Consider the following 27,642-nt stretch of genomic DNA (forward strand, 5'->3'; position numbering starts at 1 on the left):
AAAGGTATATTCACTTTATTTTTATTTATACTTTCTTTTTCCTTTATTTTCATAAAAACCTTATTAAACTTTTGAATCTTTGTTAATAGATTATTAGCAATCTGCGGGTGTTTGTAGGATCGAACATTTTCAGGAAAACTTGTAATGGTGTTAGACTTTCTAGTGTAGATAGAACGATTTATGTAAGAAGTTTTAGCCTTTGGCAGAGTGTTAGTATTTTAATGTTGAAAATTAGAAAAAGAATTAGTAGTAATTGATGCTACTTTTTGTTTCGAAACTGTATAGAAAGCTTTACAAGAAAGAAAGATAACTTGGGTAACCAAGCTTCTGGTGGTGGATTGATAAACAGAAACTATCGAATTTCTAGTAGTATATTTTTTTATCTAAGAAATAATAATATTAATATTATTTTTAGAAATATAGGAAATATCAGAATATTGAGGGGTATTAATAATCTAATAGAGAAAAGGATTGTTCTTTTTATTGCTATTAAGATTAAAAAGGGATTTATTAGGATATCTAAAATAATTCTTTTTGGGTATAGAGAAATAAATGTGGAAACAAGGGCGAGACAATGATTAAATATCGATATGAGAAGGGATGCAGTTCTTCAAATCAGTTAATATGTTTACGGTATTCAAAGTTTTATTTCCTAAAGAAATAAGGAATAGAATGGGGGTGTTGATAGTGTGGGGGTGAACAATTAAAGTTATAAAATCGCTTTTATTATTTAAATTTATTATAATTATTAGTTTTATGATAAAGTTTGGAATAGTAGTATTTAGTGTAAGCAAATTATTCTAGAATTTAAAGAAGTTAGTTGAGTATTATTATAGAGAGATAAAAAGTAATCAATAATAGTTTGATAAGAGTTTATAAGATACTTTATAAAATTATTTATTCAATTTAACTTCTTTATGGTAAGTAAAGATAATACTTCAAATAATTTTGGTTTTTTAATATTACTTTATTTATTCTTCTTTTGTAAAAAGGTCTCTATATTCCTGATGTAGTGTTTATTTCGATATATTATTATAGTCTTGGTATTCTCTTCTTTTTGATTATCAGTAAAAGTAATCTACCAAAAAGCTTGAATTTGATATAGCAAGTTGATATCGGAAATGTATTGGAGAAGTATTGATTAGTAAACCTTTTTCTGGGTACGATAATAATTATATTTAATGTAAGGATCTTTGTTGTAATAACAGAAATCTTTGGGGGTAGAGGATGCAATATATTTGGAGTAATGAAGATATATAGAAATAATCAAATTAACAGGATTTATTGCAAATTGAACCACAATTGTCTAAAGACTGATGAGTTGAGGGGCAGTTATGATAAGATAAGGATTAATGAAAAGGTAGTAAAGAATAATCTACTAAAAAAGAAAACAAATTTAAAAAATTAAAAAAAACTTATAAAACCTTTAATGATTTATTAATAAAAGTAATGAATATATTGAAATATTATTTATTGATTATTTATAGCTTTATAGCGTTCTTACTTCCTTTTGGTATACAATACAAACACAATCACTCAACATTTCATTTTCTTGTGTTATATAAGTCAAGTTCGGGAGGTAAATATATATGTTTCGGGATGTGATGTGTAATATAAGGGGCTCTATCACGATCAATCTGTATAAAGGCTAGCGAGGGTATATAAATAGCCCTTGCGGGGCTACTTCGGGCTGATGCTAATCCGTATACAATTATAAATTATAGAATTTTTATAGTTTAAAAGGATTAATGAAAAGTCTTTGTACTATATTACACCTAGTTGATTCATTGCTATTATCTACTCTAACATACTCTCAGATACAGCTAGAGACTTTTATCAAGCTAATCTCAATACTCTTCCTGAGATATATAAAGATATATATAAAATAATAATCAATAATTTCGAAAAACCTAAATATCAGCAAAATATATTTCTTAAATAGAATAAAGTCATTTTCAAGGATTACATTGAGAAGAATCCGATTAAGGAACCTTAAAAAGTATTTAATATAATAATTACGAATTTATACTTTATTTAATATATTATTTCTAAGAATATATACAATTTTCAATTATACTACATTAGAATCTTATCTGTATACAATGATATTTCAAAATATTATTCTACAATATATAATCTTCATCTAACTACTACAAAACTCATTAATTAGATTAAACAAACTATTAATTTTTATTGAAAAGTATTTTTAAAACAGAATATATTATTTGAGATATTTCTTATGAATTAACATTTCTATAATAATAAATCTTTAAGCTCCTTCTTTCAAAAATCTTATAATAAATATACTAAATAACGATCTTTCTTTATACCAATTGATAAGGATAAGAATAATTGTTATTTCCCTGGTTATAAGAAAAAAGACTATAGATACTATAAGTATATATAGGAGGAAAAAGATTAACTTAAAATAAATTATTATACTAAATATAATAATCTCGATAATAAGAGTTTTATAAAGTAATATAAGTAGTTTGTTATTAATATTGAATAAAAAGATAATCAAGATAATAATAATAATAATAATAGTAATAATAATAATAATCATCTTATTAATCAATATTTTATTAATATAAATGATTTTAAAGAGATTTCTAGAACATTCTTTACCTTTATGAGTATTTGTAATAATTCTTTAATAACGATTAATTTTAATAATACTACAAGTACTTATAAGTTGATAGTTGAAATATTTATTATAAATAACAAGCAATATAGTACTAATACATTCTTTGGTATTATAATCAATATAGATACAGCTGAGAGATTATTTATTGGATATAACTAATATTTAATATAAAAGAAAATTGAGGATATTGAGTATAATATAATTACTATTAGATAAGTAATAATTTAATACAGTATTAAAATAATAACTTTTATTGATTTGTTTTATACTAAGCTTTTATTTGGGAAAATAAAATGGAATGTAATAAAAGCCAACCTTTTATTTTTATTTTCTTTAATTAATATGGATAGACTTAGATTTAAATATAATAATTTTGATAATATTATTATTACATCTAAAGGTATTTATTCTATATATCGATAATTTGATTATACATTTTTATTATAGAATATTAATATTAAGGAATTGATTAGTTATTCTATTAATAATAATAATAATTATTTTATTAAAGTTGAATTACAACAAATTCATTATTGATTTAACTATTCATCTATATATAAGTTTTATAAAGTATTTAAATATTTCAGGCATAATAAGAACTTTGAGATAATTAAATAGTTTATTAAGTTTTGTTACCATTATTAAGTTTATAATAAGTCGTCTAATAGATTCAAATTCTTTTTGTTTAATAAGGATTTTGAATTTAATTATATTATATTTGTTGATATATTTTATATTAATAATAATCCGATTCTATATATTATTGACGAAGCCATATGCTTTCAAGTCGTTCGATGGCTAAGCAATATATTTGTAAAGTATATATAGGATAAATTCTATAAGTACTAGATCGATATATATATTAATCTACTAGAGTATATTATTTATAATACTAGTATTAACTTTATTGAAAAAGAGTTTCAATAATATATTATATTAATATCTATTTAAATAAAAACAGTTTTTATAGAAATATATTATTCAATTAGTATTATTGAGAGATTTTATATATTATTATATAGATCTTATGAAATTATTTATAAAGAAGTTTATAAATTTGATATTTGCAAAACAGCTATACTTCAAATGGTTATAAAGGTAATTAATAATATTACTAGATTTAATAATTTAATGCTTATATTACTTGTTTTTAGAATATTTCCCTGTATAATCAATATCAGCCCTTCAATATCTATTATTTAATAGTATACTACTACAATCTCTAAAGCTATAATAGAGGTTTATAGATTATATAGTTCTATATAAGTATAAGAGGTCTTAAATATATATAATGAACCTTTTATAACTGTACTTTATAATTTATTATTAAATAGCAAGGTTTTGGTTTAAAGAGAAAGTAATGAGACAGTTATTAGTGAATGAAAAGGATTTTTTTTATTTATTAATATAAAAGGGGAGACATATATTCTTAATTTATTTTATAGACTTACAAGATTTAGATCTATATTGATAAAGCTGTATTATAAACAATTAGAAACTGGATGTATTAAGAAGATTGAAGAAATTGATTATAATATTAATCTTGAGATAACTTTACTAAAATCCGGTAAAGTTATATCGCCTTCTTTAGAAATAGCAATTATGTGTATAATGAATTTAAAAAAACCTTTTTTAGATTTATTTAAAAATAATTAAATACCTATATCGATATCTTTTCTGCAAATGGTTATATCTCAGATTCAAGCTTATACAGAATTACCATCCCGAATATTTTGCTACTAATCCCAAGAATCCTATTATATATAAAGAATTCAGAAAAAAAGAGATTGATGAATTGATAATTAAGAATGTATTCGAAATTATATTATTTTCGGATGTTCCTTTTGGTATATGTATTTTCAAGTTATGGTTTGTTGATGAGATCAAAAATAAAGAAATAGATACTGAATTTCGCAAGTCGAGGTTAATTATTCAAATATATAATAATGTTAATAAGATATTTGTATTAATATAATCCCTAATAATCCAACGATTGTATCAATGCATTTTAGTTTTATTAGCCGCGAGTACTCGAAAGATAGATATAGAAGTGTATATTCGAGATATTATTTAAATATACATTCAATCCACCTTGAACTTATATTATACTTTTTATATCTATATTTTAAAAGAAATAGATTTATTAATTAATATGATTTTACTAATTATTAAACTATTGTATAGTATTCTTAAGGCAGGAAATTATTGATTTTGGATATACTATATCCATTATTACAAGAAGCTTAAAATGCAGTAATCCATATATAACTCTTATCTTTTGTATACTAATAATAAGAGGATTGGATTCGGTATTATAGGATTTCAAATAAATAATATACTTATTATTAGGAATAATATATTTATACAAACTAAGAACAAGTAATTCAAGTAGACTGGTTTTATAGCTAAGAATTACAAGAAACTCACTTACAATTATCCATTGAAATTTAATAATATTATTCTTACGCTTAAGGATAATAATATTTATTTCGATTAGAAAAAGTAATGTAATAATTTACAGTTTATATTTATGGAGTCCATGGATATATATGGTATGCGTAGTAAGGTTCGGAAACATGTTTTTATATATGAATAATATGTTGTACAATAAGCCTGTGGAGTATATATTATAACTATATGTTAATCTGAAGTATTTTTCGATCTGTTTATAACAGTATAAATGATTTAATCTGGTAAGAATGATATTACAGTGTTGAACAAGCATATTAAGTAGTAAAAAGAAAATTTTATTAAAGGATTCAAATACATACTACTTAATTTAGATTTATTTAAGATTGTTGTCTTTACTGATATCTCTTTTACAAACAATAAGAACTATTCATTTCAAATAAACTATATAATCGTAATAATAAATAAATATAATAATACTAATATTATTTATTAATTATCTATCAAATACAAAAAAATCATATATAATATTTTAGCATTTAAACTATATAGATTAATTCAAAGATTCAATATCGGAATAATAATTACTTTTATAGTTAGTACCATTCTCAATAAAGAAATTCTATTAGTTTTATATACTAATTCCAAATCACTATACAACCTACTTATAAAGTTAGGAATAATTAATAAAAAGAGATTAATAATCGATATTATAGTATTATATCAATTCTACAAGCGAAAAGAGATTATTAAAATGATCTGAATTGATGATCTGATTAATCCAATCGATACAATAACAAAAGAAAAGCTGTATCAAGCTTTTATTAATCTGATTAATATAAATAAAATCAATATCAAAATAATAAAGTAAACAAAATAAGATTAAGGGAAAAAAGGGATTAGTTCTATTAATAAGAAATCAGAGACTTTAATTAATAAACAAAGAATATTTATGATTTTACAAATTTCTTTTCAATTATTATATTTAAAATTATAAAAAAGAGTTTTGAGTATATAGATAAAAGAATTTATTTAAGGGAATTCATTTTAAAGGATTCATTTCAATATAATAATAATTATATTAAGGGTATTAGGTGAAAGTAAAGGAGATTAGCTTTTTTAATAATATCTATATAAGGTTTATTATTTCCTTTATTTAGCTAGCTTCTTAGATTAAATACAAATAGATATTTAGGAGCCTATATGTAGTAGGAATTACGTCTTCCGTATCTCTCTTAAACCAATACAAATTGTTATCAGTGACTAATGAAAATCTCTAGATAGCGACCGAAGGTCTCGTTCTAATGCTTATGATTGGATACTGAATTTGAACGACCTCCATTTTACACTCGTAAACTATCTGGACATGGATAATGAACGGAGTTCTAATCGTACTCTCATAAGCCGGGATATCAAGTCCTATACAGTCTTCTAAGCATTAGAAGCATAATAGTTCGTCATCATCAATCTCGATATTTCCAACGATCTTCGACGGTACATGCCGTAATTTTTGTCACACCGCCGGTAATCTGCCATCAACCAAATATTTCTGCCCGTACAAATTAAGCAGAAATTAGAGAATACACCTCCGTAAGTATGGAGCATACAATACAACTTTCACAATTGCCTTCAGGCGATCTTATTAATAGGTTACGAAGTACTGACTTCGTAATTACCCCTCATTTATTCAATACTTCAATTACTTACATTAATCGTCTTTGATCATTTTCTGTACCTCACGAATTTTTTTTTGATTTACTAGTTATCGCAATTTATTTATTTAGATTATTAATGCTATTATTCAAGAATAATCAGAATTTCAAAAACCCCCAAATAAAAATTGAGTAAAAACCAACCAGAAACGAAATCCCTTCAATCGAATCCCAAACAAACACACTAATAAAGATATAAAACAGCGTCCTTTTCCTATTCCCCAACCCCAGAAATTCACTCAATGTCAACCTAACACCATTCGTCTCTATCTACCAGGCTCCCTCATACGAGATACATCCTTATGTCACTCTCAGAAAGCAGGAAGATGAATACATCGATAAAAGCAATAGCGACTTTTCTCCTAAAACACTTCCTCATGTACCACCAATAAACACCAAGGCAATTAACGACCCCTAAGCATAACCTCATTATCCCTCAATTTCTATAGAATATTTTGTTTAGTAAAGAATTGTTGTTTAATTGTAGATCCAGATTAAGAAGGAATTATTTTTTATAAAACATTCTCCTAATTATCCATTATTTTATAACAAAATTTTCCCCTTTTAAAAACTTATCGAATCTCTAAAACAGCTTTACCTATAAACCCCAAAACAAATAAATCGTTATGAGATTCTTTTAAAGAATCGTATAATATATACTGATATACAATTTGATTGCCTTCCTAAACATTACCTATCTTTATTCAAAATACTATACACAAATCCTTCAAAGTATTATCTATTTAATATTATTGAAATTGATTAAGATTTAAAGAAATTACAATTTTAAAATAATAAATCATATTAAAACTTATTCCCATTATAAAGGATTCCATTTCAAAGATAATAAACACTACAAAAGTCTGAAAGTTCAAACCCATATTTCTATAGAATATAATAGATCTTTGCATTACCGCCCACCAAAACTCGTTCAATATGCTAGCGATATTGTTATCGGAAGTAGTATCGATATCGTTTGGACCCGGGTTGATACGGTGAACCATCATGGGCAAATTGAATTTGATGCGTAGTGAGGTAGTTAGGATTTGTGAGGATTCGTGGGGATTCGTGGGGATTCGTTGATAGTAAAGAAAGATGGGTTTTCAGCTTTGAGCAGAAAAAGGTGTGATTGAACTTCGTTTGCAAGAGTTGTCTGCCTAGGTGCGGGGTAATTACTCGGCTTCATGCAGGAAGCCGTGAATCCAGTGGATAAATCAGCAACGTATCTCCCAAGTGTGAGCAGTGAATCCGCAAAAGCAACACCAGGAAGATCAGCGCAACACTTGATGAGGCAGCAGTCGAGATAAATTCAGATGACGTGTAGTGGACACTTTGTTGCTGAAGTGGCTATCGCCAAAACAAATGCAGCCTTTCATTGATGTTTACAATTGAGGGGGCAGCATACAGCCTCCTTTTCTTCAATTTGAAATTCTCCTCTTTTTGAGGGCCTTGATCCAATCGTTTGGTAAGTGTAAGCTCTCTCGAATAATTCTCAAAAACAATGTCCTAGGTGTGATAATTGACTTGAAGATTAGAGCGCTGATCAAGACACGTAATTATCTAGACAAGTCGAGACCTTGAAGCTGGCTGGGAGCAATAGTGATAACACAGACAAAGTTTCAAGCACAGGTAAAGGCCTTCCAGACTGTGAAAGAGCTTCACAATACACTCCATAACATTCAATCTTCAAGCTAGTGTTCTATGGAAAGCAGAACCCTAAACTATCATGAATATTCCGAGAAAAATTAAGGTTTCCAACGTATCGTTTAGGATTCCCATTTCAGTACTATTGAATTCTCTACTAGCTGTCCTATATAGTATCAATCTCTCAGATAGCGTGATATTAGTTGATTCTTAATTTTCAATGAAGAGATAACATTTGCATTGATAAAGGTAGCTTTATCATCAGGCACATTATGCAAATCTCATCAGAATATCATTGAAACCCCCCCTTTGCCACAGTCCACACATCGCGCCTGGAGCACTTCTGCACTCTTAATTGAACCACAATTACGACAATGACCCCTTAGAGGATTGTTGATGAACAGTTGAAGTATATCGAAAGCGAAGTCTGGCACATCCTGTAGTGTGGCTCGTAAGATTTCAAGATCATCGCTTTGAATCATACTTCGAAAACTCCTTCTAGCATATTCGACAATGATGGGTCTTAGGATATTGGTTGACGTAGGTATAACATAAACATCTGAAACGACAGATAGGAATTCTTCGAGTACAGGCCCTGCATTAAGAGTTGATTCGAACTTCCTCTTCAAAAGCCCCATCAAATTGGGTACGTCATATTTATCAGCCAAGTTGTATGTCAAAACTTGAACCTTTAAATTTAAACATAGCTTTTTGCCCTCAACGATTTGTTCGTCATATGTACCAGTATAGAAGTATTTTAACATTATTTCAACGGAGACTGGATCGTCGTCATTTAACTCAATGACACCTGTATCTGCCTCCTATGAATAGTAAGATTTTGAGCTAAATAATGATTCATCTCAATGTAATAACCTTAAAGCCTGTCATACATGCTGCATGCAAAACTTTTGATTGAGAGCAAACGATGAGACGATGAACATTCCAAGATCGATTACGACATTTGATAATCAGATCGGAATAGGTGCCATCGTCAAAACACCTATCTCATATTAGCCACAGCCAGTTCTTGTATGAAATTGAACACACCGTGTAATAGCATCTACGACACTTTGTGCTTCGTACATTTTTTGATATGTTTCAAGTCTAGGAATGATGTCTGGAGGCTCAAGATTGCAATCAGTGTGGGGTTTTAAGCAGATTTTAAGGTTGGGTGGGTGAGCTAGTTCATGAGTCAAGCTCCACAAAGACAGGTCTGTGCACTTAATGTTGGTTATGGTAACGTACATATACAAGTATATGCACTTTAGTGTATTATTTGCTTTTTAATAACCTTGATGAAAGATACCATGGTAGCTTGATAATATACTTGAAACGATCAATGAATGATTAGAGTTCGATATCTTGACTATGGAAAAGGACATCGCACTAGTTATTAGTAGCATTGCAAGAAATCAGGGCCCATTTTTGATGGATCTTAGTTTTACGGGGTAGCTAGTGGGCACCATTGGTAGTGACCGATTTTGACAAGCCGCGTCTAAATAGTCATCGATTGGCGAGATGGTTGTGGCTAAAACTATTTTTACTTTGGTGAGCCACATTTGGTCTGTGTGTCATTATCAGGATCTCAGGCAGAGTAACGAGAGATGATTGAAGTTCGGTCCACGTGGTCAAAGCTTTTTCCAAGCCTAGAGTAAGATTCGCCCACATTTCAGTATTGTCACTTCAGGCTTCATGTTATCACCTGATAAGATGCGATAACATAAACAGAGAACCTTTCAGGATAACAGAGCTCAAATCAGTAAGCATGTTTATCAGCTACAGCGTTCCGATGCCGTATTTTGATGTGGCTTGACAGAAGTGGTTGTTGATATCCATGGCATGTGCAGGATAAATGTGGGGTTTTCAGGCCCTGATTGTTTTCTGTCTACAGGCTGTAAAAGAATCTTCAGAGAGTTCACGCCATTACAGCCTAATTACACTGGTGTTTCTCCTCAGTCGCATAAGCATGATGATAAATCCCACCAAATATTTACCTTTGTTGTAACATCGCACTATCATCTTATCTTTGATCAAACATTCATCCTTCTCTCAAGTCTTCATCCTTTTCATATATACATGTCTGTATTTTTATTTTCACAAATTCTGATACAAAGATTGCAGGCAGAACCAATTCATATTTACTGTACGAACGTCTCATCAAACTGGGTACAGCGAAAGAAAAGAGGCGTATGATTGATGTCATGGCTCTACGACAATCGTGCAAAAGAAGAGAATTGACAGGAGCAAGATGAATTCATGGTCTTCATAATATAGCAGATATCATGGAATAGGCAGATATTGATAGAGCGTTGAGAAAGTTTGTCAACACTAATACCCTAATCGTACGAGCTGAAGGGTGAATGAATGAACGTGTGGGTACAAAGATCAGCTAGATCTTCGTACCAATAAATTGGGAACACATGTAATTAATGATATTTGGTTTTTTTAATTTTTCTATTTGAAAAGATTTGCTTTCAACAAACAATTCGCGTTTCAAACCCGAAATCCAATAACGCCAAAACCAGAGTTGTACGGAGCTAATCCACAATAAGAGGCTGATCCTCAGAGGCGCCATAAAGCAAAAGAGTTTCTCTTCGTCCTGAAGGTTTGTGGTCGGCCGAAGGGGGAGGAGTAGGACTTCGATCGGGAGATGCGTGAGGAGGAGGGGGAGTAAGACTTCGATCGGGAGATGCGCGAGAAGGGAGAGGAAGAGGATTGCGTCGTCTACCAATCGCAGTATTCTCGCAAATTGTATCCTCCGTGTGAGGTCGTGAAGTCGATGACCGTAGCCGTTTTTCGAAAGGAATGATAGAAGGGATTGTAGCTTCGTTTTGTGATCGTTTTCGCTTTAATTGACGATTCTCGACCTGCAGAAACTTGACATGAGTTAGCTTTATAGTATATCAGAATAAGAACAATATGCCTCAATACCAGGAGTATTGCTGGTTGGGGAAGGGAATGGCTGCTTCGATTTAATATTCCTGTCTTTGAATACAGTTTGTTCTTGGGGAAGTAACATTTTTTCAAGATGTGCGCTCTCACAAGAGAATGACTGCTGTCTTGAATGTTGCTGCCCAGCCTTTTGCACGTCTCGTTTTACTTGATGTGTGACCATATCGATTGGTAGATGAACACAGGTGGATGGAAGACTTGACGTGGTGGTGGATAGTCGAGGAAAGATCGTTGTGGATATCAGTTGACACTAGTCCAAAAAGGGACTAGTTAGTATTCAATCATTTGGGCTATCTGTCATATTGTGTGACCACTCCTGAACATTTATCAGCAAGTGTAGAAACAAGTATTGCATTCGCATCTTTGTGTGAAGAACTGTCATCAAAGGATTCAATTCTACCTGAGAATCTAAAACTAAAAAAGGAAGAAAAGAAAATGAAGAGAACTGTAAGAGCTCCGGACTATATACACCAATGAGTTACGTGCTAGGCTAAGGTCCTAGAAGCTAGGTGACTAAGAAGGGAACCTGAAAGGGACCGAATCGTCACACTTCGCCACTAGGAGGTATTTAGCAAAGACTGTAATAATAAAATAAAGAATATCTAGAATCAAAGTATTGAACCCCATCACTTTGATTATTCACAAGCATCCTGGTAATATCAATAGCATCGAAGGATATACTTTCAATGTTGAGCACAGCAAATCTTGCATTGATAGGTGCAGTATGTATAAGAATTCATCTTTCCCAATAACCTGCAATAATCATATTTACATACCAAAGTAAACTTTTCTATAACTATATAATACATGGAATACTGAATTTTGAATATGTCGAGCAACGTGAGAGACTCTCCATCCAAGAGTTCCTCAGTTCTGTTTGAAATCATTCCACGTTAGCCAAAAGACAATGAAGGGTTTTTTGTTTCATTGGTCTTTTTCGTCACGCAGAGGACTCTAATGTGCACCGGAAGTATTGATGAAGTTGATTCTGTATTGAAAATACATGATAGCTCATAAAATCTATCTACCTTGAAAAAGCTTCGGCAATGTGTCTGATGATATGCTATGCACCAGAATACACTGCCTTCGTGAATGAAGATCGATTACTGTGTTGGTTCGATATGCAATGCTCGAATAGCTCTACCAGCCACGTCAAAATCCTGCTCCGAATCTAACCAGATAGCTCCGATCAGAGCTTCGACTGTTGTTGCAACGGTGTATACAGCTGGTTCGTGCTGGCTAGCTGGGAGAACCATTTGATCCACCAAACCGTTGTGCTGACCGATCGTCCCGAGATTACGATTTGATGCGTTCTTGGACACACATCTTTGAGAAGTTTCTAATTTATGATCAGTCATCGCTCATGGTGATGGTTCTTTAACTTACCGAGAGTTGCTCCCTCTAGATATCGATTGTGAACAAGCTCAAGACGTATCAATGCATCTCCAATTAGTGCAAGCCTTCTGTTGCCCTGTCGCTCGACAATCGAACTTTTTCCAGAAACAACACCGCTTGTTACAAGTGCCTCCTCGAGTAATCGATTTTCCTTGAAGTTGTATTTCAATTCATTCTCCACGAAAGTTCTGAGACACATAGCTGTCGGAATGTATTATGTAAAATTATTTGGAGAGAAATCTGATTTTATGGAACAAATACAATTTTGCTATAATATATCATTGCTATGTCTCTCGTTATCCATGGCAATTCTTATATCACAGGTCTCTTTGAGTTTCGGCTATTACTCACTTAATCCAGAGCATACTCGAATCAAGGAACGCATCAAAAGCATCAGGATGACATATATTCATGACATCAATAAGCTGTCATGAATTGCACAAACTTTCGACATATTCGATACTATGATATTTTCTTCAAAGTACAATGAAGTCGTTTTTCCTTATAAGGAATCAAGTGTCGTGTAAGGAAATATCAAACTATGAGATCTTGGATGTACAAAGTTAAACGAGAAAGCGCAAATTCAATCAATAATGCTAAGAGCTCAGTACGTCACCTATAAACTTAAGAGTACCTATTAGATATGGATCATAGAAGCATGCACTGTTGAATCCTTAGGTAAGGTATTTTGAGATACCTCAATATTTGATAGTGTCAGAGGAACATATATTGATAAATCTTTTTGCCATATAGATTCAATGAAAAGCTGGTTAGGGCATCGAAACATACTGGTGTGAATTAGATCTATACCTCAAATGAGGGGATTTTGCTGGAGCTGATACTTATTTGAGCAAAGCTCATGATGCGGATTTTGACTTTACTAGATGGTAGGTATGAGTTTTGCCGTTGAAGCCAACCATCTTGTAGCATTAAAGCTAAAGATAGAATCAACAAAAATACTCATCATATTGTGAGGAAGAATCATATTTGTCATAGCAGGTGACGTTGTGTATATCTCACAATCACAATATAATTCCAGTTCTAACTACTCACGAAGTCAGTGGGTGCACCATCACGTATTCAACTTCCACTATTTGGAAGAGTCGAATTTCAAAGACTGTGATTACCTCTCTATACAAACAAGAGCGTTATATTCTGATACAATTAACACAACAAGCAGAGGTACTAAGTCGCACGTGATTCTCTCTTGTGAACCGCAATCATACTGACAGGGCGAAGACTTCCAGCAATGCTTTCAGCTCATTCCTACTATATGAGAAATCGAATGGTAGTTTGAGGTCCACGTATATTGCTTGAGAGTTCTGTATCCTTCCTTAATGAAGATGCATTAGCTGGGTAGTCAGTAATCTTGGATTTCTTGAGGCCTAGCGTCTTCTACCAGAAACCATGACTCACTCATGGTTCACTAAAATCGCTTTATTAGCTATTCAGCATCATTAAAGTTGCTGAGCTTATCACATCACTGTGTAAACATTTTCGATCGTCAAAGGTGTACGAAAAAGTGTTGCACAAAGCAAAATCAGGTATTCACGATAATCAAGAGATGACGTGGAATCTTGCATCGAGCCAAAAAAGATGATTACTTGCTTAATTTTGGGCGGAATGGATGACGATGCTATCTTTGAATCTTATTTCGAATCACCATTGGTAGAAAACACAACTTGACATGCCATGAGGTAAAATATGTCAAGAAGCAAAGGGTGGAAAGCGTAGCTCAAACTTGCTATGAAATCTTGTCATATTGAAGCTGGAATTTTCCCATAACAGAGAGAACTTATGTAAAGATCTAATCACGAGAGACCTAGATAGCTATGCGCATGATTTTCTTTCCACAATTCAAGTATTAGCATTAGGATACCCTCATGGAAGGACTGCGCCTTGCGTCAAGATGCTTTCGGCGATTGGTGTTTCCTTTATCTTTTGCTAGATTACTCGCTAGATAAAACAAGGTTCAAACAAAGTTGAAAAATGTGAGCCAGAAAGACTAAGCACGGTGTGAAAATGCGGGAGGTTACAAGAATGAATGACATAAATTCGAAAATGCAATCAGTATATTTGTCTCCCCTGTTCCTATTATAAACCCATTCAGCAACCTTAAACAAGCCGTATGCCATCTATTACTTCTTTCTTCACGTGAAATGCTCAGTAATTCCGATAAATAGCCTGCGTTCCCATTCAATAATTTAACATTATGTTTATTTCAAAGTTCAAAAGCAAAAGCAAAAGACTTGCCTAGTATGGATAAAGTTCTCTAGATATATTAATGCACCGTTGATAAAAAGGAAGATCTTGTGCATAACTGTCTAGAGTTGTATGCAGATTTAGCTCTTTGCTGTTTAAAACATATTTGTTGGCTTGCCTCTGCAGTATTATGCATCTGGTAAACCACCACATAACAAAGATTGCCACGTATATTCGAGTAGCTAGTCAATTCTTGTACAACTGTTCGGTAATGCTGCTGCAAATCTTGACACCGTAGATAAGACGAGACTTTGAGACGGTTGTGATAGACAATCTCAATTGAGTATATAACAATCACTAAATATCGTCTGAACACCGCTATGACCAAGAGATTAGTATTTCAGACTTTACGAAAAAAAACATCGCATTATCGTAATTGCAGCAGCAATATCACATCATCATGGCCAGGAAGACAGCCAAGCTATTTCAAACCAACGGCTTAAGAAGCCTATGTTCTGAGAATCAAATCAAAATAATGAATACCATTGATAATCTTCGCTCTCAAGGTATCAATCATAATATTTCCTTGCCACAAATCATTGTGTATGGCGACCAATCATCTGGGAAAAGTTCGGTTCTTGCGGCTATTTCGGGCGTGCCTTTTCCTGTCAAAGGAAACCTTTGCACAAGGTTCCCAACTGAATTGATCCTTCAGAAGACGCCTGAGGTCAGCGTTCGTGTAAATATCGTACCATACCACTCTTCTAGAGAGACTGAACGGACGTCTCTGAGCGAATTCAGCCAGGAGCTTGATGCTTTTGATGGTCTGGCAAAGCTGATTGAGGATGCGAGAGCAGCAATGGGTGTCTATGAAAATGGCAAAGCTTTCTCCAAAAGTGTCCTTCGAGTTTAGATCTCTGGTCCTGATCGTCCTCACTTGACAATAGTCGTGTTACCAGGATTGATACACTCGGAGACAAGCAAAAATCGGCTTCCGATATCGAAGCAGTACAAAGCATTGTCCATACTTATATGAAGGAACCACGAAATATTATCCTTGCGGTGATTTCTGCCAAAAATGATTATGCAAATCAAATTGTGCTCAAGCTCGCACGCACTGCTGATCGTGGTGGTAGTCGAACATTAGGCGTGATTACAAAACCCGATACTCTTGTCGCGGGTGCCGAGGGCGAGAACTACTATGCTACTCTTGCAAAGAACCAGGATATAAAATTCTCTCTTGGGTGGCACGTGTTGAAGGATTTGGATTTTGATGTAGGAACTTGGTCCTTATCACACCGCGACTCTGAGGAAGAGGAGTTTTTCTCCAAAGGCATCTGGAAAGAGGTCCCTGCAACATCACTAGGGATAGTTAATTTACGCAAAAGGCTTAGTGATGTTCTTCTACGACAAATTATAGGTGAAATGCCAGGGTTGATTAGAGAAATCCAAACAGAATTCGAAAATTCTATGAAACGACTTGAAGAACTTGGGGAACCGCGGTCAACTTTAGAGCAACAACGAAACTACCTTCTACACACCAGTCTTCAATTCCAAAAAATCTTGAGACTAGCTGTAGATGGAACATATAATGATCCATTCTTTGGTGATGCCAAGTCTGAAATTGGCTATCAAAAACGATTACGAGCTGTACTTCAGAATCTTAACCTCAGTTTTGCAAATACAATCAATCAAGAAGGCCATAGATATTGCATTACTGATCATACGCCGAACAAGAATGAGGGTGATGGTTTTGACTATGAAATTGATACAACAATATCGATCACCAAAGATCAATTCATAGACAAAATCGAAGATCTCATGAAGAGAACAAGAGGTCACGAGCTACCAGGGTCATTCGACTCGCTGATCATTACTGATATATTTCGGCTGCAATCAACCCCCTGGGAAGCTATTACTCAAAAGCATGTCAAAGAAGTCCTTTTCAATACTCGGACATTCATCAAACTCCTGAATTCAAGTATTGTAGATTCTTCGACATCAGAGGCGCTATTTTCCGGAATCCTCGAGCCGGCTTTAGATAGGTTGTCGAGAAATTTACAGTCGAAAGTCGCCGAATAACTCAAACCTCATCAACAAGGCCACCCCATAACGTATAGCCAAAATCCCGTCCCATCATCATCGTCTACGCGTCAACAGCGCCTTGAAATCGAATTCAAAAGGATAATTCAGGTATTCTCTGATGGTTCTGATATAGCCCGTGTTCATATAAACAGTTGCCGAGGTTTGCGTCCCCTGATCACGCAACTGGTAAACGAGGCCGAACCAAACATGACACGACCTGAATGCTATGAGGCTTTGGAACGGATGCTGGCTTATTACAAGGCAAGTACAAAGCAAACTCTTCATCTTTTTTTGTAGAATGCATGGCTGATATGAACTACACAGGTTGCACTGAAACGATTCATTGATGATCTTGCTGTGGAAGCCATTGAAGATACGCTAGTACCTCATCTTCACGCTGTTTCCCGCCTCTATCTGTTATCTCCATGGATGATGCTCTCGTGACTGATGTGTCGGATGAGAGTGAGAGTAATCTTAGTCAACGTGAGGAATTAACCAAGAAGCTGGGACTTCTCAAGAAGGGTTCAGAAACCTGCAAGCACTTTACCAGCCAAGGACTTATATGATTGCGTATTCAAAATCATCAAAGATATGCCGAAATTAAATTTAATTATCAAAGCTTGAGATTCATTCTCTTCTTGAAGTCACAATGTATACGTCTTCTCAGCAAGGCTTTCTGGTTCATCAGATCGAACTTTCTCTCTACGATGTGCTTTGAGCTTGTATATAGAAAGGTTGTAAAAGATCACTGACATATTGCCATTCTTCAAAATTTTGATATGAGAAAGTAAGACGTATTAAACCTGTCATAGACATTCATTGTAAAGAAACAATAGTACAAGCTGTCAAGTCTACAGGCTAAATGGTAACTCACCTCTTCAATATACGATGTTATCCCCTTATTCAAGAACAGGGTTATCGCATACACTCCAATCCCCTCCAACTTTTCTTTATATTTATAAATATAAGTGAAACATCTTAAGTGCTTCATCTACTATCCAAAATAACAAATTAATAGTCTTCTCAAGATTAGCTTGGTATTCTGTTTTAGAACAAGTATCGAGGTTGTCGAACAAGATAATTTCGGATATGGTTCAAGCTTTCGGTTTGGATTAGTAGAGTATAGATTACTGCACATCTATAAATAGATGAAATTGTAAAGAGAAAGCTGATTTTTAGAGCGCAATAATTTCTGATTTGGTAACCGTGGAAGATGTTGGTAGTGAAATATATTGCATAGAACTATTTCAAAGTCAGCGTGAGTTGAGAGTTCTCGTGGTCTTGCCCCACTGACCCCGCTCTCCCCAACCAGTCAGATCTCTTTGATTCATACTACTAAGCCTTACACACATTGCATAATTAACGCTGATATTCCGATATATTTTAAATAACGCTTCTATCAGAAACGGAAACTTTGAACTTTCTTTTATAATACTAATACTCTATAAGCTATACTTCAGGGCTTTCATCACTAACATTAAACTTAGAGATTTAATCTCATTTTGATATATTGCCTATAGCTCATAAAATCAAACGGATACTCTCTAATCTCCTAACCCTTATTGCTTACTCAAATCCCAAAAACCTCAACCCCCTTCTTTCAAACTTCAAAATTCTATTATTAATCTACAAACTTAATTCTATAAAGTATATCAAATCTTTATAAATTATAGATTTTGATACAGAGCGAATTGTTATTTTAGATTGCTTTATAATATTTATATCCTTATATATAGCTACCTTCAATCCTAACCTTAATATCAAATATTTATAGCATTGCTCTATAAGCTGAGTATTATATACAGGCTTGTTCAATTGTAAAACAAAAAACAAGATTTGGAAGATATGGCTCAACGAGATATAGGATTATCTGGGCATATCTTTATTTTTGAGAAATAATCCGATATTTTTGTTTAGTGGTAATGTTAGAAACGTTTGTGAAATTTTGATATAATTAATAGGATATTTAATAATACCTTTCTTAGAAATTAATTATCAATAATTGTTAGCTGAAAGTAAGGTATTCTTTTAATTGGAATTTCATTTTAATAATATAATACTTGATTTCTTTATTATCTAATTAAAAAATATTTAAAATTATAATATAATAATTATACTCTTTTTTATTTAATTTTGATTTGTTATAATAATATATATTAAGTATATATCTAATACTTTTATTCTCTTTTAATCTTTTGGGAAGAAATAAAATATAGCTAATACAAAGCTCTCTGATTATTCTGGATTGGTATGAATTGTTTTTATTGTATCCTTTACTTTGTTGGAATATTCTAGATTTTCGTTGGTGGCTGATGGAAGGCATTTTTTATCGTTCAGAAACTTTCGATCCAGCTTTGTTGAAGAATATTATATCGCGGTATATGAGTGTTAATATATAATAGATTTTTGTTTTGAATTAGGTGAATCATTTTGTGTAACAATGATAAGGCTAAACAAGGTAAATCATGAACCAATAAAGATTTATAATGAAAATAATATTAAAACAATTTTCAATGGTTTTAGTTATAGCTGAAATGGTAGAAAAGGAAACGAATGGAATATAATAAAAAAAAGTCTAGAGTAAAAATGATTTAGGAAAAAATATTGTTCTTTAATTAGCTATATTTATTTATAGGAATTTTATCTTCAACAAAATATTCAGTTATTATACAATATATGTAATAAAACTTCAGTGAATATAGCTTACTAGATTTCGAGAGCAATCTCATCCTATTTATTCGTACTTCGATATATGTAATTTTTCATTATAAATTTCCCTTCACATACTTTTGAGATTCTACAATAGTCCTAAAAGTTGAATATGACATTTCAGAAAGTTTATATACCAACTTCAATCTCGATGTCGTAATAAGCTACAATAAGAAAACTTAGCACCTTCAACTTCAATAGTCTTGCATTTGGATAGACTAGAAGCTTATAAAACAACTCATATTATATAGTAGCGGATGACAAAAACTAATAACCGTATTTATTTAACTCATTCCACTTCAAATTCAACAGCACATCTTTCTTACACAAAATTCCGTATATATTCTCTATAACCTTTATTGATATACTTTCCTATTAAATAATTTGAACCAGTTATTGAGATAGTATACGACGTATTTTCCATACGCCCCACTCTAGTGATGCGTATACATTCTCTACTACGTATTTCAATATATATTATTGAATGCCATATTACTGGAATTATTGAGGTTATCACCTAATATTGCATACTACTGATAGGATACGGAAATATTGATAATTGATTGGCTGAAACGAGTAGCTGACACGTACATACCCCTTTTTTGAGGTTCTAATATTTAATTCTTCAAGAATATTACTACTTCCAACTATATTGATTACGATAATAAGAGCGAAATTCAATAGAATACATTAAATTTTTCGATTTATCTCATATCTTATAACAAAAGACTTATCATAATACAATTTTTCAACTCCCAAAGGGGGTTTTTGATATTATATAACGATAATCACTTTCTTAGATTCAGAATATTTAATATGAAATCAAACCCCTCATTTTATATTCAAAAACCATCAAATTCTATTTATTCTATTACACTTCAATCATTTCATCATTAATATGTCAGTTATTATCATCGAAGACGACGGTTTAACTACTCATCCCTCAGATACTCTTAGTATCGTCGATCCTGATCGTTTTATTGATCAACCTCAGCTTTTTGATAATATTAATACCCCCCCTTCATCCAGTCCTACACCTACTCTATACAACTCTCAAGAAGACTCTCAAATACTTGGACTTATACCTACTCCTATATCTATACCTACAATACTCAATATTGAAGGACCTCAAGCTGAAACATATTCTACAGCTCTCAATGCACGACGTCGATATTCTTGGATCTGGAAACATATGCCTGATACTGATTCCAACACTATTTATCTCGACAATCGAGGTAAAGTTCAATGGAGATGTCATTATTGTAAACAAAAGTACCTCGAATCTGATGGTACACGTATCATTGCAGTACATTTGCGTATTTACCATTCAATTAGTGAGGCATCCCCTCGAGAAGAGCGTCGAGAGCGTGTCCAAGCTACTATACAGCAAGCTATACAAAATGCTAGCAAATCCGCTGGATTCAAGCGTCGCAGAATGATAAAAGATGAAGAAACTCTTGAAAATCTCCCCGATGAGTATGTCTTAGATCCCTACGTTTTAGAGCTTCTGTTTGTACGCTTATTCGCACGTTGTTCTTTACCAGTAAAGCTTATTGAATGCGATGAGTTTCGAGCTATTCTTTATTATCTCAACAAACAAACAGCTATATGGGTTCCAGATTCTCAAAAAACCTTAACTTCTTGAGTTGATCGAACTTATGAAGAGAATCAACTTCGCATTAGACAGGTTTTGCACACATCCCAATCGAACATTCACCTCATTCAGGACCTTTGGACCTCCCCTAACGGATACAGTATTCTCGGCTTAGTTGCACAGTTTATTGATCAAGATGGTATGCTTAAAACTCTTACTCTTGCTCTCAAAGAGGTTGTAGGTCGATACACCGGGGGAAAATATTGCAAAAGTTCTTGCAAAAGAGATTGAAAGATATGGAATTGTAACTAAATTGGGGGCGATGGTGATGGACAATGGATCAAATAACGATACCTGCGCACGAGCGTTGTCTTCTAGTAAGCTATTTCATTCTTTTTAGCATTCCTACTAATCATTTTTAGTATTATTTGATAAGTTTGATGTGGAGTGGCACCCAATCGAATCTCGCATACGCTGTCTTATACATTCCATCAACCTAGCCGCAAAAGCTGTAATGTTTACTGATAAACCTATGGATCAACAAGCTGATGATATTTTTGAAGACGACGTTAATGTCGAAGCTCTCGCAGCTGGGATTGAGGTTGCAGATAAAGAACAATGGGGTGAATGGAGGAAAAAGGGTGCAATTGGGAAGTGTTACTGTTTTGCAACATTGCTTCGAAAGAGTTCACGCAAAACACAGAACTTTGTCCGCCTTACAGGGAAACGAATCCCTGTAGACAACGATACTCGATGGAACTCTTGGGAGAAGATGTGTAGTGTCTTTAGAGACCCTAAAATCAAGAGTGCGTATAAACGATGGTGGCAGTTGTATCCTGATGATGCTCCAAGAGCTATTGAGCTATCTGATGAAGATTTTGATACTCTTGATAAGTTTCAAAAGATGCTTGTTGTATTGAAAAATGCAACACAATTCTCTGAAGGTAATGATGCTACTCTCAATCGTGTTTTACCTACACTAGAGTACTTATTAGAACACCTTGAGAAAGCAAAAGTAAGTTTTAAACATTCACATTCCATCTTCCCTTCCCTACTAGATTCACCTAGCATTCCTTATATTAGAGGCTAATTAGTTCAATTTCAGGAAGAGTATGCAAATGACGCATGGATGGGTCCGAGTTATAATAATGGGTAGTCAAAAATTGAGAAATACTATACTTTGACAGATAATTCACCCCTTTATGTAGCTGCAACTGTCTTAGATCCTGCGCAAAAGTGGTCTTATTTTGAATTATCTTGGATAGTATGTATAGATCTTTTAATGATTTACTATTGGAATCATATTAATAATATTAATAGGATCATCCACATTGGATTACTCGAGCAAAAGCTCGTGTAGAAGCTTACTGGCAAATACGATATCGAGCTGAAGCTTTTGTACCCCTGTCGTCGTTTTCATCAACATCGAGCTCTGGTGAGAGTGATAATGTTTTAATTGTACACTTAGAATCAAAACGCGCAAATCGACAGCCTGTTGACGAGTACGTCAAATACCTATCAAGCCCAGCTCTTGATAAAGTTGGTGACATTAGGAAGTGGTGGCTTGAAAGAACTCAACGGGATCTATACCCTAACCTCAGCAAAATGGCACTTGATATTTTATCAATACCTAGCTCATCGGCAGCGGCTGAGAGAGTTTTTAGTGGGGCAAAAATCACTTGTGCTGATAGACGAGGACGTTTATCAGTTGAATCCATTGAAAGGTTGGAGTGTTTGAAGTCTTGGCTTGGTTTAGAGCAGTGGGTTGTAGAAGATGATATTAATGAGGTTCTAATTTGATAATAATAAAGAAGTAGTAGTATTTTGAGTGGTTTTAAGTCTTTTATCGAGTTCTTTCTTTGTATTGGTTTTTGCTTGTTTCAAACCACATTGGAATGTTAATTAGTCTAAATTAGTACTAGATTTTGTCTACCTGCTTGGTTAATTGAAATATTTTAGTTTCTAAGTCGTATTATAGTATATGTCTATTAATACGTACGGCCTATTATACGCACGGTAGTAAGCAATATTACTTTTTATACGCATTAGTATAGTATCAGTAACGTCTATATCAGCTACTATAATACTAACTTATACTACTCCAATGACTATATGGGATATGAGGATATATTTATGATACAAAATAGGTACATACGATTAAAATCATTGAAAATAGTAGTTATAATCTTAGAGTGATTAGTTGTATCGATGTGTTATTAAGGGGCTTGCCAGTAGTATCGACGACGTCATATAGCGCAGTTGGCAATTATTCTATATTCCGGTGTGGAAACATATCTACCGATGTAACGATAAGATTTAAAAAACATAATTATTATAGCTTGTATCTAGGTACAACGGTTTAAGTATTCAAAACAGCAGCTTTGGTTGCCGTTTTGTATAGACTCGACTACTAGCCAAGCAGCTCATGCTAGGAGGCTTGTCGTCTAGATTACGTGAAAGTGCTCTAGGTTCTCGAGATGGTTTATAACTAGGCGTCAAGCAGGGACTTAAGTAGCAGTAATAATGATTACAAGTCGTAGCTAATAGTAAAGCATACTAAATGATTGATTCTGAGCATGAAGCTTTACAATAAGGAAACTCATTCTCATTATATAGATCTTTATGCTTTGCTGAATCCCTTAGATTTAGTGGACCTAGGATCCAAGCTCAGTCTTTAAGTACCTATTCTCTTAAACCCCTACAAAATTGTAATTCATAAATCTTATATAAAGAATTGTTATAAAAGGACTCAATTCTGACTTAGGATCTAAAGCTAAGGGGGAGAAAAGAATAGGAAGAGACATGTTAGAGCTCCAAATGTATATATAGAAACAAAGTCACGTGATAATAATCTCTAGCTGTTACGGGAGTTGCCTCCAGGGTCACGTGGAAGTGTCTAGAGATCTCTCGAGGTGGTTTAGACTAGACTTCAAGTAGGAATTCGACAAGGTTGGAACTGGTTGCAATTCTCGTAACTATAGTATAAAACTAATGATTGATCTTGAGCACGAAGCTCTACATTGTAATGAAATCCTATTTCCTTATATAGACCGAGGGCTCGCATTTATTTTATAATCCATGTTGCGGTGCGGGTACTTCCGTAACACTAGTATATCTTGATAATTAGGTGAAGGAAGGGAACTCGAAAAGGGATCGAATTGTTACGCAATCGAGCCACAGTCAAGCCACCAGAAGTGAGCCATTCTTTGTGGAGAGTAGCCGAACTGTTGGAAATAATCAGGCACGTGATACTTCCCATATATATAGAGTCTGGAGCTCTCTCCTTCACCTCCTTCTTCTCTTTCTATTCTTCTTCTCTTCTTAGCTTCAGACTCTAAATCAAGAATTAATCCTTCTACAACAATCCCTCAGATCATTTAATCAACATGTGTATCATCTAGACAGACCTTATACCTCTCCTTTACTTTTCCCTTTCCTTTCCTTTCCTCTTCCTTTTCTCTTCTCTTCTTAACTTTAGATTTCAAATGATAAAATTAAACCCTCTCACAACACTCCTTTACAGAAAGTATGATTCATTTGACCAAGATCACTATAAGTCACGTTACCAAGTTTTATTTCTGGAATGAATAATGAACTTAGGTTATATTCTAGAAAACGGTAAACCGAATACCGTTAAGGGCTTGTGGTTTAGTGGTATAATGTTCCCTTAGCATGGGAGAGGTCCGGCGTTCGATTCGCCGCTAGTCCAGTATACATTTCCTCTGGAGATGCAATTTTTTTGTTCTTTTTAGTATTTTTGTTGATTGGAAGTCCCGAGGTCGAGGAGGTTGACTTTTTTTTTTTCTCTCGATGTTTCAAGATGAACCGTGCTCAGAAATCACGTGTGAGCAACCTCACAATCTGATCTGATCGCTACAACATTATTTCAAATTGAAGAGAGTCTCGAATGTATTCAAGTATTTTAAGAGCTTGTAAAAGAGACTATCATATTTACATGGTTCAGCATTTATGATGTACCGAATTGAACATCGACTTCAGCTTGTCGTTTCATCGAAAAGAAGAATAGCAATGTGGGGAAATATATGTTACCGGCGCCCATCAGCATCATCGTTTGAGGAAGGCAGACTCAAAAAGCCATACAAGTGTTCGATCTAAAAGCGAGTGCTTAATCTATGAGTGTCTAATGTGAACATCTGTACTGTAAAGTCTTTCTTCGAGTCATTAATTGGTAGAGACTTATCTTTATGCCCTGACCTTTCACAGGGATTCCTGAAAAAAGGGCGTAACTCCTAATCATATCTGAGTAGTCTCTCAATATATAACACTGCTCTCATTCCCATATCTATTTACTCCTCCTTTCGCACTTTTCCAGTCCATTTTGGCAGTATCAATTTACAGCCTTGCATTCTAAAGATCTTATTCGTCGCCCTTTTTACACACACTTCAAAGTTGTCAATTGCTTATTGGCCAAAATCTCAAGCCACATCGCCCTCTTTACTGTCAAAAAATGCCTTATCATTCTCAACAAGATTCTTTCGCATACGAGATGCCTATCCCCGAGCAAACGTAGCAATTGCCCCCTGGCGAAGAGTTCTTCACTGGTGAAATCGAGAGCAGCACGACCATGAACCCTGTCTTTGATGCAGATTTTATGGCGAACGGGCAGATGCCCAACCCTGATCAAGTCCACTTGAGCGGAGAAACTTTCATGGAAAACGCTCAATTTCCATTCTATGCAGAGCTTACGGCACGTCACTGGCCGGTACCTATGGCCAACGATTTCATGCAAGCCCCTTTGAATGAAGGATCCGCCAACCAAATGCCCCAGACCTATCAGTCGTTGCAACGCCCTTTTAGCACGGAGATTCCTGCTAAGCAAATTGAATACCCTGTTCTCCACCGATCTCCGTACCCTGCATGGGAACAAGGAGAGGGCGGGGATATTGGGTAAGTTTTTTTTTTGTTCCTCAGCTGACGCAGAGCCTCAGAATCTCGCGCTCAATCTCGCGCTCAGATAAGGTTCCCGGTACAAATGGGGTTCCTGCATCAGATTCTCTGCCCTCGAGTAACGCAAATGTGACGGCCGCCTCTGCATCATCTCTCATCACCGCCTCTGCTCATCCAATCACCGGCCGTTATCCCTGCTCCTATTCCAACTGCGCTAAAGACTTCGGGCGCACATCCGATCGTCTTCGACACATCTCATCAGTTCATCAACGCGGCCAGATAACTCAAGGAAAGAACCTCTGCCCTATTGTTGGGTGTCGTCGAAGCTACGGGAAAGGACTTTGTCGTCCAGACAAAGTCAATGATCATTTGAGGAAGGTTCATGGTCTTGTTAGGGTTACTACAAATGGTGCTTCTGCTTCTGCTGGCCCTTCTGCACATGGTACTGATCACAGCTCCAATGTCGCTGGCGGAGCTGCTGCTTTGGCCGGAAATGGGAATTGATAAAGAAAGGGCCCACCAAGGAGTGACTTCTGATTTGACACAAATATACGCAGTGTTGTTAATTCATGGGACTCGAAGAGTTGGATAAGACATGGGGGATTTCTTTTCTTGGCGATGCTTCACTTGGATTTATGGCCTCTGGTAACGGTAGATAGCTTTTCATATTAAATACGAATCATTCCGGTACTCTACAATTTTTCCCAACACTCTTGTTCTCAGTTCTATCCCTTTGAAGCCCTCAATAGTTCGGATTGCAGCCTCGAAACGATTCTATCCACTTGACTCTTTGCATATGGCTTTATTTCTTATCCCCCTTCAATATTGAGAGATGATTAAGGAATCGCCGCTGCTTCAGATTTCAATTCCAATTAGGGCCTTTCAGTCAATTGAGGTCTAGTACGATATGAACTATTGAAACACGATATTATGCTTGAGATGCACCGATAATAGTCCGAAAGATCAAATTTGTTTGAGCTATAGATGGAAATACCCATGATTTCGGATTCCCTTTTATTGCACCCCTACTAAAGCATTCTCGAATACATATAACAGTAGGTACTACCTCTTTCTTAATATCTCAACCCCTTGTCTTCCATCCTTGGCACGTGACTAGTCAGCAAAATGTAGCAGCTGTTGTACCCCGCTCACTCACTTGCATTTAGGGTGGTAACCACGCTGCCGTGTAACAATCCTCCACCAATATAGCATCGCCATGTTTTACTCTCGCTTTTGCTTCGTGGCGATTGCTACAAATTTGATGAACTTGTTTCCTTTGTTCTCTTTACCAAGGCAGAATATGGTATTGAAAGCCAGCGTTCATTCATGATTCCGTTTACCTCGAGAAATTTCTGTCGAAAAATACTTTGTATTTTGCAACTACC

The 27,642-nt window shown here is 34.2% G+C and overlaps 7 protein-coding genes across 7 annotated transcripts; 4 read left to right on the top strand and 3 right to left on the bottom strand.

Moving 5' to 3' along the window:
* Positions 1-8,696: 8,696 nt before the first annotated feature.
* On the bottom strand, positions 8,697-9,497 carry EAE98_010915 (uncharacterized protein; the record flags this gene model as incomplete). Its single annotated transcript, XM_038958537.1, has 3 exons — positions 8,697-9,233; positions 9,286-9,412; positions 9,460-9,497. 3 exons carry the CDS (start codon positions 9,495-9,497, stop codon positions 8,697-8,699), a joined length of 702 nt encoding a protein of 233 aa, XP_038805051.1.
* Positions 9,498-10,825: 1,328 nt separating this feature from the next.
* On the bottom strand, positions 10,826-11,431 carry EAE98_010916 (uncharacterized protein; the record flags this gene model as incomplete). Its single annotated transcript, XM_038958538.1, has 2 exons — positions 10,826-11,288; positions 11,408-11,431. 2 exons carry the CDS (start codon positions 11,429-11,431, stop codon positions 10,950-10,952), a joined length of 363 nt encoding a protein of 120 aa, XP_038805052.1. The 3' UTR covers positions 10,826-10,949.
* Positions 11,432-12,467: 1,036 nt separating this feature from the next.
* EAE98_010917 (uncharacterized protein) lies at positions 12,468-12,958 on the bottom strand (the record flags this gene model as incomplete). The annotated part of the gene is made up of 2 exons (XM_038958539.1): positions 12,468-12,703; positions 12,751-12,958. The coding sequence occupies 2 exons, from the start codon at positions 12,956-12,958 to the stop codon at positions 12,468-12,470; spliced, it is 444 nt and encodes a 147-aa protein (XP_038805053.1).
* Positions 12,959-15,421: 2,463 nt separating this feature from the next.
* Positions 15,422-17,043, top strand: EAE98_010918 (uncharacterized protein; the record flags this gene model as incomplete). Its single annotated transcript, XM_038958540.1, has 2 exons — positions 15,422-15,857; positions 15,938-17,043. 2 exons carry the CDS (start codon positions 15,422-15,424, stop codon positions 17,041-17,043), a joined length of 1,542 nt encoding a protein of 513 aa, XP_038805054.1.
* Positions 17,044-20,653: 3,610 nt separating this feature from the next.
* Positions 20,654-21,400, top strand: EAE98_010919 (uncharacterized protein; the record flags this gene model as incomplete). Its single annotated transcript, XM_038958541.1, has 1 exon — positions 20,654-21,400. One exon carries the CDS (start codon positions 20,654-20,656, stop codon positions 21,398-21,400), a length of 747 nt encoding a protein of 248 aa, XP_038805055.1.
* Positions 21,401-21,863: 463 nt separating this feature from the next.
* EAE98_010920 (uncharacterized protein) lies at positions 21,864-23,149 on the top strand (the record flags this gene model as incomplete). The annotated part of the gene is made up of 2 exons (XM_038958542.1): positions 21,864-22,364; positions 22,670-23,149. 2 exons carry the CDS (start codon positions 21,864-21,866, stop codon positions 23,147-23,149), a joined length of 981 nt encoding a protein of 326 aa, XP_038805056.1.
* Positions 23,150-25,934: 2,785 nt separating this feature from the next.
* On the top strand, positions 25,935-26,761 carry EAE98_010921 (uncharacterized protein; the record flags this gene model as incomplete). Its single annotated transcript, XM_038958543.1, has 2 exons — positions 25,935-26,257; positions 26,299-26,761. The coding sequence occupies 2 exons, from the start codon at positions 25,935-25,937 to the stop codon at positions 26,759-26,761; spliced, it is 786 nt and encodes a 261-aa protein (XP_038805057.1).
* Positions 26,762-27,642: the final 881 nt, after the last annotated feature.

The sequence above is a fragment of the Botrytis deweyae genome (genome assembly GCF_014898535.1).
Source record: "Botrytis deweyae strain B1 chromosome Unknown BDEW_042, whole genome shotgun sequence".
Lineage (NCBI taxonomy): Eukaryota > Fungi > Ascomycota > Leotiomycetes > Helotiales > Sclerotiniaceae > Botrytis > Botrytis deweyae.